Source organism: Centrocercus urophasianus, unplaced genomic scaffold (assembly GCF_019232065.1).
Source record: "Centrocercus urophasianus isolate 14NV4802_14NV808 unplaced genomic scaffold, USGS_Curo_1.0 seq_11, whole genome shotgun sequence".
In the NCBI taxonomy this organism is placed as follows: Eukaryota; Metazoa; Chordata; class Aves; order Galliformes; family Phasianidae; genus Centrocercus; species Centrocercus urophasianus.
This window is the reverse complement of record NW_024884253.1, coordinates 27,459,116-27,475,628: the sequence shown is the minus strand read 5'-3', so window position 1 is coordinate 27,475,628 and position 16,513 is coordinate 27,459,116. Positions and strand designations below refer to the sequence as shown.

Sequence of the window (16,513 nt, the reverse complement as noted above, 5' to 3'; positions counted from 1 at the left end):
GATCACAAGGCAATTGTGACAAAATTTCTCTCACAACAGAATGGCACCTCTCCTCCTCTCTTCCTTGTAAAATAGATGAGACAACACATGAAGGCAGTAGAATCCTGTGCTCTACAACAGTAACAAGAAATGGTAGATATAGATATTATTAGTGTTTCCTGAAAGTGTCTATTTTGCTTAAGTCTGTTACTAGTGTTTGGTAAGGGGATGTTCAGTGCAAGCTCTATAAAAGAAGAAATGTATAGGGGGAACTGAAGATAAGTGCTGGAACAGCATCACAGAATGGTTGAGGTTGGCCAGAACCTCTGGAGCTGTCTGTCCAACCCCTGCTCATGCAGGGACACCCAGAGCAGCCTGCCCATGCCTGTGTACAGGTGGTTTTTGAAGATCTCCAAGAAGAAGAAATAGAGAGGTTGGAAGCCTTTGAAATCAGAAGGAATCTTAGTATTAGATGAAGAAATTCATTGTAACTGGAAATGGGAAAGGAAAAGGATTGTTATTTTGCCATGCACTGTGAAGACCTTAGCTTTTCTTTCTTTGCCTTGCATCAGACTTCTGCTTTTCTGTTCCTGCTGCTCTCTTTTTCTGTGTCTTTCCTTCAGAACTGTAAGATTTCGTTGAAGTGATACAAGTCATTGTGAGAACAAGTGGCTACAGAAAATCATCAGGCTATGGATATTGTAGATAACTATGATTTGGTCAGACATAACTCTTCAGAGGCAACAAATGAGTGGAGTATGAGAGGAAAGAAAAAGCTCATGTGTATTTCAGGCAAATGAAATAAGTTGAATGTGAGTAGAAGGAAATTATTTTCAATGGAAGAAAGGGGAAACAGGGTTGGGCATGATGAGAAGTGAACATTACTGCTGGTGGACAGGTGGGCAAGCATGTTAAGCCATGATCATTGTGTGTATAGTAGGGAATGGTGATATAAGGAAGAAAGAATAGGTGGAAATTCTGGTTGCAGAAGGCCATCAAGAGTAGCTAATCTGCAGGAGGGAAATAATGGAATTCAAAGCAATGTACAGCAAGAATCAGATGGCTGAACTGCAGAAGTTGAATTAACACTTGAAGTAGGTCTGCAAAGACCTGCAAAACAAGTCAGCTGAGATAAGTCGAAGGCATGTTCCTGACTCCAGTGGTCAATCACAGATATTTGGGAAAGATTCTTTCCTACTGACAGTTTCCAATTGCAGTCTATTAGTTTGTGAGTAGATGCAGGTTTTGATCTTCCCTTCTTAACAAGACAGTTTTGTTGAATTTTAGCAGTCAGTTGCCCACTGAACTGAGTACTTATTTTTGTCAAGATTGGAGGAAGAATTGTGATGTGACCAGATCAAACAGTAATGTATGGAGAGGTGTTAGCACATGTTCTCTGTTTTCACATGCTGTTGCCTGTAAATAGATGACTTCTTTTTGGCATCGCTCTCAGATAATGTTCTCTGCAGGGAGGTGGTGAATATTAGCTTGGCTCATAATGTCACTTAGTTGCCTGTACAATTGTACCTTTTTTTTTTTTTTTTAAAGAGTGTGAATGTGATGATGTGATGAATGCTTCTGCCTGCAGTCCTTCTTACTTCCCTATTGTGTGAAAAAACAGCAACAACAAAAACAAATAACTTCTATCCCATTCTTGCCTTTGCCAAGCAATCCTTGTGTTTCATTGGTGGTCATACTAACTGGTCTTCTCAAGAAGTCAACTTACTGAGTATCTTTTCTAAGCATTCTAATTGAGAACTTTTCTATTGTGTGTGTTGTACTTCTGAGAGCAAGTTTGTCAGGAATTATGTTGAAGCAAAGAGACACAGGAGTAGTTACAACATGGAAAAATTAGATGCCTCGCTTTGGTCACTACTGGAAAATTTTGGCCTTAATCTACCCTCAGTTGTAGTATTTGGGAGGAAGTGTATACATTTGAAATGTGTAGGGCTCTATTGAAATACCTACAGACTTCTATCAGAGTAAAGAACAAGACATTAACAGTCAACACAATGAAGTCAGAGTAAAAATGATTAACATTGTACTGAAACCAATTTTAGGCATTGGAGTGTCAAATAATTAAAGCTTTAGCTAATTGCACTTAAAATATTTTATATCTTATAAAAGCTGCTCTTCCTTCTGAGTTGTTATTGAACTGATTTACTGAGTACAGTGTGCACATATATTGTTTTAAGTGCAGTCATTCAAATGTTAAGAATGTTAGTTTTCTAACAGTGGTTGGTTTGTTGTTTTTCTTTATTTTTTATTTTTTGTAGTTGCTCAGGAGCTGAGATTTTTTTGTTGTTTTGGTTGAATTCCAGTCTTGCTGTAGGAAAAGACCTCCTGAAGTGTTATTCACACCCTAAGACAAACAGTAATTTTGAGTGGTTTTTTTTTTGTTTTTTTTTTTTGTTTTTTTATTTGTATTCACAAAGTGAGGTCTTCCATTTTTGCTTAGATTGTTTTAATTCCAGATTTCACAAAAGTTTTAAGGCTGGATAGAATTACAATTATAATGTGTCGTGTCAAGGATGAATTAAGTGGATATTAGAGAGGGGCAGTTTAATCCGACACTGACTCTTCCTCTTCAAGGTACCTGTTCACTGTGATGGTTATGTGAAGGGACAAGAAACTGGAATCTTTGGCTAATTAAACGACTAGAAGTTTCCCTGTTGCTCTCTAGATGGCACTCTTGAACTGCTGTCAGAAGCTGTTCTGAGAGGCGAATAAAGCTGTTGGTGCACTTCTGTTACAAGTGAAGGCTAGAACAGCGTGTCAGGTGTTTCGTTATGTACAGGAAAAAGTTAAGTAACTTCATTTCATATGAAGCTCAACTCCAGTATTGTAGTATTTATTTTTATTTTATCAGAACAGAAATGCAACCAAACTATATGAATTACGTTATTTTAACATTTTGATATAATATTTCTATTCTTTTACTCCCCATGTAGAGGGCCACAGTTAAAGCATCGACAAAATAAGCTCAATTTAGCTTTATTCAGACTGATTTTGTGCATGTGGGTCTGAGTGTGTCAGCAGAGCTTGGCTGTGAGAGTTTTCTTTTTCTACCTTAACAGAATAAAAGCACAACTATTTATAAATGTGAATGGAAATGTCTTAAGGGCATCGTTTTTGAGTACTAGAGAAGTGAGAATGCAAGAGTAGTGTATGACCCCTGTACTGCTTCACTAGGAAGACCTCCATTTACTTGAAAAATTCTACGTAAATTTGTACTTGGGTTTACATTTTGATGTGAGATGTTAAAACCCAAACTTTGATACATCTTTCATAAGAACACAAAGTTTAACACTTGTCTTGTATTTCTTGAGGGGTAGGGCAGTTCTCAAGCTGCCAGAAATAATTCCACGAGGGAAAATTGGGTAGGTTCTTCCTATCTACTGCTAAGCAAGCAGCCAGATTCCACCCACACAAACTATGTTTCGCACGGCAGAACTTAACTCTTTGTGGCCAATCACCTTTTGCATATACAGATTAATTTCTCATCTCTGCGTATTTCATGTATGAACATTGGAACATATGAACCTATGAACGTATGAACATGTGGAAAATTGTTTTTCAGTAGGGCAAACGTGCCCTTAGAGATTTCTCTCATTTTATTTGTGAGGTATATTGTAAATTTCACATAGGTATTTACCATACTGTAACTGTAACCTTTAAAAACAATCTCCTTAAACAAGACTCTAAGACAGCACAGTTCAGTGAAATGAAGGCTAATAAGTCATCTTGGTGGTCAAAGATTCTTTTGATTGCACTTGTATTCATTAGTACCTGAAAGGGCTCAGCATGTTTTGGGTTGTTTTTTTGTTTTTGTTTTTGTCTGTTGAAGGATATTGCAATGCTTCAGTTTGGCAGTCATGACTGCTGCAAGGATACTCCTCAGTATTTTATATTGCAGGTGCCCAGGTGCATGTCACCTATCATGTTTTGAAAGCTCAAAAGAGAGCTAAGGAAATCACAACAGGTTGCAGTATGTGTCATGCAGTGTCAAAAACCTCAGTCTTGCTTCTTATTTTTGGGAAATATGTCTTTGGCCAAGCAGGAATTGATTGAATGTTTCCTGAGTTGATTAGCTTGAGCTGGAACATCTGTTGGGAGGAGGAGTGGGAAGAAGAACTCAAGGGAAACTCATCTGATAGCCTGCATTGAGAGCTAAATTGTCAGACTAATATCTCAGTGCTCCCTTCTGATTTCATAATGAATGACTATCACTTAGCATTGTTCAATTTTTGCTCCCTATGAGGTGATTTCCTTTGATGCTTTACAGATGTAATGTGGATTGAAAGGTTCTCAAGCAAAGAGTCTCAAAATGCAAATTGTTTTTGTAAAATTTATAGGTCCTGTACTTTCTAACATGCTAATACAGAAGAAGCATGAGAAGTTGTGTGATACAAATGTTGGAAGTTCACAAGCTCTTTTTCTACTGTTGTAATTTTTTTTTTGTGAGGTATTAAAAGCTACATGAAAACAGTGAGCTTCCTTGGCAGATGTTTAGTTATTTTTCTAGTATTGCAGTTCTTCGAGGTTAGATGACAAGAGTCAGAAAATTTTATTTTAATTTTATTGCATTATTTCTCTCAGTTTGAGAGTGTATTTTTTTTTTCATTGTTACTTACATTCATTTGTTTTCCTTATGACTTCCCAGGAGGGTAGGGAGCTTCAGAAGAGCTTAGCTTCAGCAGCCTAGACATTTTAATCAATTTTGGTTGGCCTGTTTGTGTATAGCTCTTTAATTTCAGAAGGATCAATAAAAATACTCTAAGATTGTCTTAGTTTTTCAGTTAGAGCTATTATTTTTGCTGGCAATAAGAAGAAATGTTTTGTTACATTACTGACATGGGAATGGAGATATAATTGAATTTTGCAAGTTTTACTGTTTTAAGATGATGAAAAAGCAGAATTTTACAGGAAGACATAATTTTTCTGATACAAATTATGATTTCTCAAGAATTAGTGTCTCTTTTGATGATGTTGAAGGGAGAGAGGCAGTGTTTTGTGGATTTTTTTTTAATAATCTTTTTGGTTCAGAATTGTTATCCCTAATAGTTGGGGAAAAAAATTATTACAAAAGTACCACCTGTGCATAGTGCTACATACATGCTGTGAGTGGGTGTTTTAATGATTAAAACAAACTTATTCTTTCAGGTTTTCTTCTGGGTTTTTTTTCCTCATTTCTTCTCAGATAAACTTCAACGCTTTAATTTAAGAAAAAAAATTGCGTGGGGGAAAGCAGTTTTTCTTTCCTGCTAATCCTGAAGTCAAAGAGGCTCGTACTTGCATCTTTTACTTTCTAACATCTTAATACAGTTGGCATGAATTGTTAATAGGAACCTCGTTTTCTAGATGGGGATGAATTTAATGTTATGAAAAAGATTCTTGAGACAAAAACGAATGTGAGTGTATTGTGTAAACTGTGAATATAACTAGCAATAATTTTATCCTATTTTTAATAAACATATGCATTGGAAACTTAATCCAATTATAAGCCTACGAAATTATCCCCTTTTTTAAAGTAAGAACTTCCCTCTGGTTTGCTGGATAAATGTCTTTTTGGTAAATAAGAATTCTTTGGGAATATAGATGTAATTGTAAGTACTTTTTTGCAATAACTTAAACAGCAATTTGACAATCTCCTTATGAGTACCCCTTTATATATTTTAGTAGTAAGATGGACAAGTTAGGCCCACCACTGCGAACTGGAAGAGATGTGCAAAGGTTTTATGACACTGATAGAAAAACAGACAGTACCATCAAAAGACCAAATGAATTGTTGCCTATAAAGAAGTAAGTATCACAAATGAGCTTGATTTATCAGTTATACAGAACTGTTCCTCGAAAGCATTGGAATATTAGAAGTGTGGCCTTGATAGATATCTGCTTCCTAGTACGTTTTCGCTATAAATGTTGTGGGAATATAATTAGTATATTTATTTCACATCAGGCAAATTGCCTCATGGTAGGAATGGAAAGGGGATGAAAACGTTCTTCAGGTTTGATTTCTTTTGTCACTGATTCTGCACTCAGAGTAATGTGCTCTGTAAAGCTGAGATGAAACTGAAGCGATATGATGCAAAACTTAAGCAAGCATTTAAACCTGTAGAACGGCTGATAGCTTTATAAATTGCTTTACATGCTAATACTTTATGGCAAAGGAATTTTATTTTGCTCTTGAAATCAAATATTTCCTTCTTCTTCTATAAGATAGCTGTGATTGTCCAAGAGTATAGGTAAGGTAAGCTTTATTATGAAAGATTAAAATCAAGGCTGCTTTGGAAGAAATGGTGTTCTATCTTTTAAAAAGGAAATTATTAAAATGTTAACATAATATAATTGAATTTGACATCTTTCAAATTACAGTTGACTGTTTCTTCCTAAATACCTCAAAGCGTATTGCAGAAGAGTAATTAGTAATGAATTATATAGCCCATATTTGGAATATACTGATATACATAGCAGAAACGTATTTAAATCTTGCAGTGCTGTTTTAGTGTTGTAACCAAAGCTGAAATGTTCTGGCTTTATCCTAAAAATATTTCAACTTTGGTTCCTATTAAGAGGCAAAAGGAGAAAAGGGAGGGGATGCCTCCAAGAGAGGTACAGAGTGTGTGTGTCTGTATGTGTCTTCCTTTGCACACCTAATTAGAGGCATGAATCCTGTGAACTTTTGAAAATTAGGTCAATATAAATTTTATATGCATTCACTAAGACTTATTTTCAGTATCTCAGTAGTTCCTAAGCATGCTTACAGTAGCCTTTGTCTGTAGAGAAGGGACTTCTTTAAAAAAAATTCTCTAAAGAATTTAGGCATTTACTGTGGTCTTCATAACCTTACTGTTTGAGTTGTACTTACTCAAATGTTCACTGGAATTGTGGATTAAACCTGTCTTCCTTGCAGGAGGTTATTGAATACATTGCATTCATATGGCACTGGAGAATATGAATAACTATTAGCCAGTGTTAAATTCCACATAGTGATGTAGGTAATTATAGTTTAGGGCAAAGACTCCTGGATTTCGGTGTTCTTGCTGAAAATTATTTATGATTTTGCCCTGAAGTATGAGCTATGGTGGGTGACAGTGATACCTGTCAAGAACATCTGAATACTCCCTGTTTAGGAAGTAAACTTGGTGTTTCAGTCTTATAAAGTAAAATATGACCAAATTGCAAATGCCTAGATAAAAAAAGGCAAGCTTCTCATGCAAATTTGTTTCAGGTTTTGATTTTGCAAGCAGTGGTAATTCGACTAGATGTACAACATGAACTGCTTAGGAGCAGAGGTCACCTTCAGTCCTAATTCTTTTGAAATAGAGGCATAATAATAAACATTTGTAAAGGTACGTCTAAATGTTAAGAATTAAAGATGACACTGACAATCTCATCTGCTGTCAGGCTCCATCAGTACTTCATGTTATACAGCTTAGAACAGGTATTATATGTATGTTGTTTATAATTACATATAGGGAGGCATATGTCTGTAATTATACTAGACAAATGGCAATAATAGCAGAGGTTAGACAGGTTGGAAGAGACCAAGCTGTATGACTGAAGTGGAGATGATGAAGAATCTTTGACCATGTTGGAAGACATCTGTCTCCATAGATCAGATTGCATCTTGCAGATTCAGTTTCAAAACTGGTTATCATATGTATGTTAAATCTGATGCTAATTTTAGTGTCCTGATCTGGGATGCATGAAGCTACAGACAGTGGCAGCCTGCTGCTTCTGCTATTGATTTACTTGTAAAAAGATAGAAATCAGTGCAGTTGCTTATAGGGCTAGTGTATCAGTCTAAGAATATTTTTGGCCATGTTTTTCAGTACTTTGTTTTTTTGGTGTTTTTTTTTCCTGGTTTCATCAATAACTTATGTGTCATACTGGACATCATTTAAGTGATGGTTTTAAGATACTGAAAATGTGGGGGGAAAAAAAAACAAACTGACTTATTAATAGATCAGAAGAATTTGGTTTAAATTATCTGGCATTGCCTAAACAGGAACTGGGACTCAGTTCTATTCATTCTTTCCTCTCATCGCTGAACCATGATCCACTGTTTCTATTTCTTCATCTGAATTATTCTTAACACACTCTTCTAGCTTTCAGAGCAAGTGAAAGTCCAGTATGTGTTCCTGCATTCCTGAGCTTTACTGAATTTTACTTGCCTTTAAGGAAAGGTCTGTCTCCAATGTAAAATGAGATAGAGAAGATAACACATGCTAGTTTTTATGATCTGTACAGTTGTGCATACTTGTGACAGCATAATTTGAATTGGTTAAAACTTTTTTATCCTGAAAGTCTGTATCTCCTGAAAAACTGATATAACTTAGGTGTTAGTTCTGATATAAAATTATGTAGTGCTTTTCAATCCACTTTTTTTTTTTTAATGAAATCGTGTTTAGAATCTCTTTGCTGAGTAAGAGAGCAGATAGGAAAACTAAAGGAGAAGAAGCTGGTATTCTTCCCAGTGAGCCAGAATCTCTGATAATTCTGGTATGCCTGTTGAATGCAGAAGCCATTCCTGTTAAATCTGAATATTCTATCCAAATGTACCTTTACTTGATTCAATCTTAAATTTTGTTCCTGGATTCCATTTTCATGCTTAATCATTTGATCACTTTTCCATTTAATTATTTTAAGTCGCTGGTTTTAAACAGAAGGAACTGAAAAGCCCTTCTTAGCCTGTATTACTGATATGGAAGAAAAAGTTGCCTGAAATTCGGGAGTTAGTACACTGATACTTACTTGTGTCAGTGAAGCATTTGAAGTTTTTTCTTCATTTACACTTGAAAAAACAAACCAAGAGTATGTTGTTTGTGATTCTAAAAAGAGCAGATAGGCTCATCTGGAAAAAATCATCGTTGAGGTTTTTCTTAGTGACCGGTCTCTTGGTGACTAAACTTTATGTGAGATCCTGTTTTAATATTTCTTCATACCCGTGAGCCTGTCCCACTTTAATTTATTCATCAGTGTGCAAGAATGAGAACCAAAAAACTTGGTTGGTCATGTGCAAGATGTCATAGTCACTGAAGCCTTGCAAGGAAGAAATCCTGATGAATAGTAAGTCTCTTGAGCAATGAAGAAAAATTCTGTTCTTGATTACAAATGGAAAAAAGGATGCCCGTTCTTATCTTTCTTTTCCTTTGTGCTGCAGAGATTTTCCAAAGAATTCTGAAGTTTTTACCACTCATTAAGCAAGCACAGAGATGTTCAGTGTGTTTAGGATGTGCACTGGAGTTTAGAAATTATATACTGGTGCTGACAAGACCCACCAGTTCATTGTGACCTGCAGTCTGCTGCTTTCTATTTCTCTGAAATCCCTGCCAATACTATAAAGTGACTTACAATCTGTCAAAGAAGACCTTAGAATATACTAAACAATCAATAGTGTGGGTTCTGCTTGTATTTTGGTATGATAACAAACAAAATACGTGAACAGGACAGGACTTGTGCCATCATTGAGCTTGCAGTGCAAGATTAAATTTATGTGCAGTCCAAAGCAAGCAAAGATTTTCTATCTGGTGTTCATAGGAAATAAGCTATTAATGCAGTAAAGCGACAGATGGGTGGATTATTGAATTTTTGTATTTTTGTATGTTTGTAATTTTTGTACGTAGCATAAATATCTATTCTTGTGTGTATATAATTGATCAATATTTTTTTCTGTTTTAGAGGTGCGACAAAAACACGGATGTCAACCCCTCCTAGTGTGGCAAGGACTATGAGCACGGGTGCTCTATCAAACAAAAGAAAAACTAGTAATTCAGACAGTTACTCAAGGTAGCTTTTAGTTTTGTTATTTTATCAGCAATAGAATCTTCACTTAAGAAGAGTACTCATTGCAGAATATATTTTCCCTACTCTAATACATCAGCATTGCCATCTGGTGTCTAAGATGTGCAGGAGATAGTGTTAGAAATGTCAAAAATCTCTTAGGAATAGTTGTACATTTGAGTGAATGCTCTTTTGAATGACATGTGGCTCGACAGAAGTTAAATGAAAGTTACATGCACAGTACGTAAAGAACTTGTCTGGTGTGTGCCTATTAAAGGGGAAAAAAATATTCTTTTAGACTTCCTTTTAGACTTCCTTATTTTGACAAGCTAATTTTTGTAAGTTTCCAAATGGTCTGTTTAACACAAAGACTCAAGAACTTACTTGATCCAGCTTCTAAAAATTTTGGCACTTTTTGTTGCCTTGTATCTGGAGATAAGTAGGGGAATTTCAATAAATTTACAAGGTAAGCATGAAAATAACGGCAATAATTCACTGCAAGGATTTAAATAATTTTGGATCAAAATATACCGAATTGAGTTAGTTGGAGTTCTTTATATCTGTTTTTTCAGGTCTGATGGTAAAACTGGGAATGACACTGCTGGCTACCTATCCTCAGTCAACGGAGGAAGTTCAAAAAGCAATGAAGGAAATTCATCTGTACAGTTACCTAAATTTTGCCATGAATGTGGAACAAGGTATCCAGTGGAATGGGCAAAGTTCTGCTGTGAGTGTGGAATTCGAAGAATGGTTGTGTAAATGCATTCTTAAAATCAAAGAGAAAGGGAGATCCTGAAAGCATCTGCTACATGCTGCTGCATGGAAAGCGAAAACACTCCAAGTTAGGCTTCGTGCTGCAAACATGTTGAAGCATTATAATTTTCTGAGTGCAATCTGCTGGTTACATAGTAATTTATATATAAATATGTACACTGTATATAAAAGTAACAGGTACCTAAAACTGTGCCATTCAAGGAAATACTCTTTAATCTCAGTTGGAAATATTTTAAATTAGGGTAAAAATGTGTTAAGTAACTTAAGTGGTGGAAGTGGTTCAGTGTTCCTTTTCTTATATAATTCTATAGAATTTATTTAAGTCACTCACCCATAGGGAACTAGCCATGAAGAATTTCTGCATCAAAAGTTTCTCTGTGGAGGCATTTCTTTCTTAAGTGATAGTAATTAGATGCTATCTGTGTTGTAAGTGAAAACAACACGAGCAACTCCCTATAAATTCCTTGTTATAAGTGCAAAAACTGGAGTGCATTAACCTCTTCACTGTAATACCCTAACTGAACTTTCCAATTACTTGCAGCATTTTTTTTAATGATTCAAATAGGAAAAAGTCTGAAAATTCCATTCGCATCTAAGAAAATCAAAAGTTGTGGTTGTTGCTCTGCCCATTTTGTTTTTGAATAAGAACTTGTTAATATTTTATGTATTTATAAGGACAAATGTGATATTTTAATTACTTTTATTCATAAATACTTTTCTTCCTCTCCCTGTGCTCTCCACCATGGCTAGCATATGTAAAAGCTCTTTACTTTTGTCCTTAAGGCTTGCAAAGGTCCTATTTTTCTCTTTCCTTGTCTCCTGAAGGGGACTCTATTGTAACTGTACCTAGAACTGTTGAACTTATTTTTAAAAAACAACCTTCTTATTGTATCCAATACAAAAAGAGTTCCATAAAAATGTATACTATTAGAAAAGTAGAAATTAAGTAGTTACTTAAATTAAGTTTTTTATACTTAATCTTGTGTAAATAGCAGGTTCAGAGTTTGTATGTTTACAGCTCTACATGTGTTTTTTTGTGGTGGATTTTCTTCTGTTTTTTTTTTTTTCCTCCCCTTCCCAGTTCCTGGTATTCATGGGCTCTGAACAGTAACCTCATAAAGTTTGTGACAGTCTTCATGCGAGTTCATTGGTATGAAGTGTCAGGACCTGTAAGCTGTTCCTTTTTTGGTGGTTGTTTTGGTTTTTGTTTATTTTCTTAAACAATGCAATCTACTAAAACCATTCACAAGCTGTATCACTTGTGTCTGAACGTAGTGATTTGTTTTGTAAAGTTTTATTTTGAAGTACTGCTACTGTCTTATTGGAAGAACAATCTGGAAGGACTTAATTGTGCCTTTACCACAGTACACTTTTTTTTTTTTTTTTGTCAAAAATGATTACTTTCAGCTCACAAACATTATCAGAAGCAATTTATATAGTTTCTTTTTTAGCTTGTGTAAAATATACTGCAGTGTTGCACTATAGTGTAACTTAATCGTTGAACACATTTTCAAAACATGTGATTAACATCAGTGGCGCCAATTGTGAGTAAACATGAATGAAGAAATTAATCTCCAAATCAGGTTCTATTCTTGGAGGATAAGAGATTTAAGAGGCTTGATGTAGTCATCTTCCAGGCCAGAAACTATTGGTATTTAGAATTACTTCAATGATATGAAATTGTCTTACACTTTGTATAAAAAATTATTTCTAGAAATTATTCTTTTACCTAGTGTAGTCTTGTAAATAGTTGATATAAGCTGGCTACAGAGCATGATAGGTTGGATAACCATTAATGAGAGACCTGACAAGTTTTAGCCGAATTGTATTCTAGTTAGTTTAGGTCGTAGGATATTTTGGCACATCCCTATCTGTACTTAGAAAAAATTGGAATCCTGCACAGATAAGTCTGCTTTACAGAATTTCTTCAGGACTTGGGCCTTGCAGGTCTACATTTGATGGAGGTTGGGAGCATCCATCAGAAAAGGTGCAAATCCAAAATAGATTTGATTGGTTAGTGAATCTATAAAATACTCAATTCCTTTATCTGACTTGATGAATTCCCATTTCTTGTTTCTGCCAGAAGTATGCATTTTACCACTTACTGAAAATACATTCTACAAGGAGAACATTTTGTAAGGAAATAAATATAGTCTAGATTTTCAAGGACTAGTGACGCTGTTGAGAAATATATTGACGTTTTCTCCTTTGAATTGCAAGTGGTACATTTCCTAATTTTAAAATCAATTCATATAAAATAATGATAATTTCTGCTTTTTGAGTTGTGTAACTCTGCTTCCAGAGCTGCGTACAGTAAAGTGAGAGAGACACGGTTTATTTACGATTCTGTGATGTATAGCAAGAATTAGAAATGGAATTAACCTGAACTGAAAGGAAAATTTTAGAGATTTCCTGAACTTTTAATTTGGCCTTAAAAGAATGTCTACTGAAGTATAAATGACTATCAATAGTAACAATGAAAATGTAAATGACTGTGCTGCTTATTATGTTACAGTGAGACTATCAGAAGCCTAGTATGTATCTACTTAATGAGCTGTTTGTTTTTTTTCACTGAGTGACACGTTTCTGAAGTCTTCGGTGTTGCTGACAGTAGACAGTATTACATGCATGATCAGAACAGATCACTGTAACTTCATCTAAATGCTTGCAAATAGATTAGCTCTACAGAACTGAATATGGAAATGAATCTATTATAGTATTTAAAGAAAAAAAAACAAAAACTGTAAGGGATATAAGTTAAGACTCTGATCTTCAGGTGTATTGCATCTGCCAAGAAGGATCTGAATTCAGTTTAACAAGACCTAGGTTCACACCTCCTTTGCCCTACTCCTTCCCCTGCTTTTGTGTCTTGGTTCTTCCTGGGAGGAGAAAACATCGGTACATATTCTGAAAGGGCAGAGTTTCTGAATGCATCAAGAATCGAAAGTTTTATAATTGTAAACATAACATATCTAGATGATCTGTGCACCCAGATGCACTGCACTGCTAAGAATAACTTAGCTAGTGTTATCCTCTGGATGACTTGTTGACAGATACTTAACTTAAAAGCATAAATTCCTGAGACTAAATGTGTAAATTTGGGATGATACGATTACTTTATCTGTCTTTTCAGTTGTGTAATTTGTGAATGCACATATATATTGTGTAAGAACTCTAGTCTTGCAAGTATAAAAAGTTGTTTCACTGAAGCAGAGTTGATACACAACAATGCTGAACACTACTGGGGGATTGTGAAGCCCCATACAGATAATTGATACACCTGCTATATTCAGGAATTTATTGATGTGATTTTAATGTTACCTGTGTCTATTTCTGAGCCTATAACAGACCTTTTAGCATCTGCCACTGTATGTTCCTGAAGTGCTTGCTAAGACATGAATAAAATTCAACTAATGAGAAAAGAAGGAAATAAAGAAAGGCTAATGGTAAAATCCCATGTAGAGAAACAAGAATGTTGTTGCTGAGGTGCACAGCATGCACAACTAAGCATGTTTACATTCACATTTTGGTTTTGTATTTTATTTGATTTATAAAGGATGTCTGTGCGACAGAAAGGAGCTGTAAGAACTGAAACTGTACTGATGCAAGTGCAATGGAATTTTGAAATATACTGGCTTCAGAGGTGAAAGCAGGACAGCGTAAGGCCTAACCTTTATATGATATCGCAAGTTTATATTTACGCATGATACTGATTCCAGTTCTGAAAGAAATTGTCTAGGTTGTATCTATTCACAGCAACTTAAATGTATGGTTAGATAGTTATAGTTATATCCTCAGTGTACACCTCTACAGGAAAGTGTGCAGTAGGAGGCAGAGCAAGCTCTAGCACTCTTTCAAATAGTAACTATGGACATCTAGGCAGAAATTTCCTTACTTGCCAAGGAGGTTTGAACAGCCACCAGCCTCCCTCAGGTGGATTTGAAAAGCTCAACCTGAAGGATTGCATGAGCAGGGAGCTCTCCATGGTGCTCCTGGCACCAGTCCTTTTCCTGCAGTGTGCCTGGCTGTGTCTGAGCTCTTCCATGCAGCAGGTAGCAAGGTGCACAGCGTAGTAACTCCAAAATGTCCTTTAAGACCTGAGGTGAACTTCACCCATCGTGGAACTTCTGTCATTTGAGTGAGACTAGGTCCTAATTCACAGTTGCAGTTAAGAGTTAGTGTCTGAAATGCGGTGTGTGAGGAGAATGGTTCCGTGATGCATGCTTATCAAGTCTGTCAGGGGGAAGGTATGATTGCAGTAATTGAAATGCTAACAAACATGGCATTTAGCAGTGCACACTGATGTAGGCTATGTAATTAGAGTCTAAAATGAAATGGCATTGTCAGTGTCTTATTAAGTTCTCAAGAAGTACTGGTTTTCAACACGTAGCTTTTGTATCTGTGCAATGAACAAAATTTTTTATAAGTTTTCTGAAATCTTGACTAAAAAATGTGTGTTTTGTAAGAGCATTTGTTGCAACAGCATTTCTTTCAGTTTGACAAAGCTATCAGTAATTGTTTGGGTTGAATGACACAGTGGAAATATCGTCTTTGAAGTTGTTTTTGGTGACTGGTGAAAATATTTTCATTGACTTTGAAGAAGTGCAGCTCATTCCAACTTGTGATGGTTGTGTTGCGGAGTAAAACTTTGAGTTACTTTGTTGTGTCACTGAAAAAAATGTTCAGTAAGAGATTCTTGGCTGTATTCAGCATTTACTTGGTTGATGCTGTCTTTCAAGCGTTCATGATAAAAAGGATTAGTCTTGCATATTAGTGGATTTTGTTTTGTTCGTTATCTTTTTATTTTTTAATGTATGTTGTTCCAGAATACCCTATTCTGCTTAGCCCCTTTTCGTGTTGGCAGAAAACAGCCCACTTATATTTTCTTTTAAATAATTACTGTTGTTTTTTGTTTTATAAATCATTTTCCTCCAATACAAGCAGCAACTTGTGAGACAGCAAATCAAATACTCGTTTTAATATTGTTGAACAGTGAGCATAAGGTCTAAATGTTGTTTTTCATTGTTCTTGTATTTGAATTTCTGGCAGAATTGCAAATGGATTTGGATCTGTTCTGGTAAATTCTAAGTATTCCATGGCTGTTAGAAAACCTACTTTATATGATTGCTTTAACTCTCTTGGTGTTCATCCTTCATATGATACTTAATATGTATCTTCATAAGTTTATTTATTGATGTTCCATGTTTTTAAGTGTTCATTCGTGTGTTTAATTTTGTCAGCACTGCATTTATTATGTTTGCCTTGCCCTTCAGTGTACTTAATATTTGTTTGTGACCATCCAGTGTTTTGTGGGGTTTTTTTTGTTTGTTTTTGCAGAATGCTTAGGTTTGTGTTTTATTTGATATATTATTATTATTTTAGACCTTCAATTCTGTTTTCATCAATAAATGTAAATCACCCCCTGATGCTAATTTGCCACTTGTTAACAATAAAGTGAATATGCCAATAAAACTTCTTGAAATGCATGTTTATTTTTTGTAATTGTATGTGATATCACCTTAAATAACATACCATAGGGATAGGTAATATCATTTCAGATTTAAAATATTGGAATGTATTTCATCTCTGGGAAACCATACCTATTGGGAGGACACACCCACTGTCTTTTCCTAGAAGGATAGATTTTTTTTTCAATTGACTTGCAGGATAAGATTTGTATATACCTGTTGCCTTGAAGAATAATCTATACCAAATACTTAAATTAGTAGTATTTGCTCATATGAATTTAACACATTTCAGGAATCATCTGCAGTACGCGTACCTGGCCATGTTGCTTACCCAACAAATATCTGGATAATTAAAGTCCCCCATAAGAACCAGCATCTGGCATCACAAGGCTACTTCCAGCTGCTTGTAGAAGGCCTCATCAAACTCCTCTTTGCCTGAAGACTGGAAGATAGCCACTGTCATTCCGGTGCTCAGAAAGGGCAAGAAGGAGGATCCAGGAAACTAC

The 16,513-nt window shown here is 35.4% G+C and overlaps 1 protein-coding gene across 2 annotated transcripts in view; it reads left to right on the top strand.

Moving 5' to 3' along the window:
- The window catches only part of ZC2HC1A (zinc finger C2HC-type containing 1A), a 34,721-nt gene extending 18,710 nt beyond the window's left edge, over positions 1-16,011 (top strand). The window contains exons 8-10 of one of the 2 annotated variants that reach the window (XM_042839773.1): positions 5,659-5,781; positions 9,664-9,771; positions 10,338-16,011. In XM_042839773.1, coding sequence (XP_042695707.1) covers positions 5,659-5,781; positions 9,664-9,771; positions 10,338-10,524 — 418 coding nt within the window. In that variant the 3' untranslated portion in view covers positions 10,525-16,011. The remainder of the gene's footprint in view (positions 1-5,658; positions 5,782-9,663; positions 9,772-10,337) is intronic. The other variant, XM_042839774.1, reaches the window with a different exon arrangement.
- Positions 16,012-16,513: the final 502 nt, after the last annotated feature.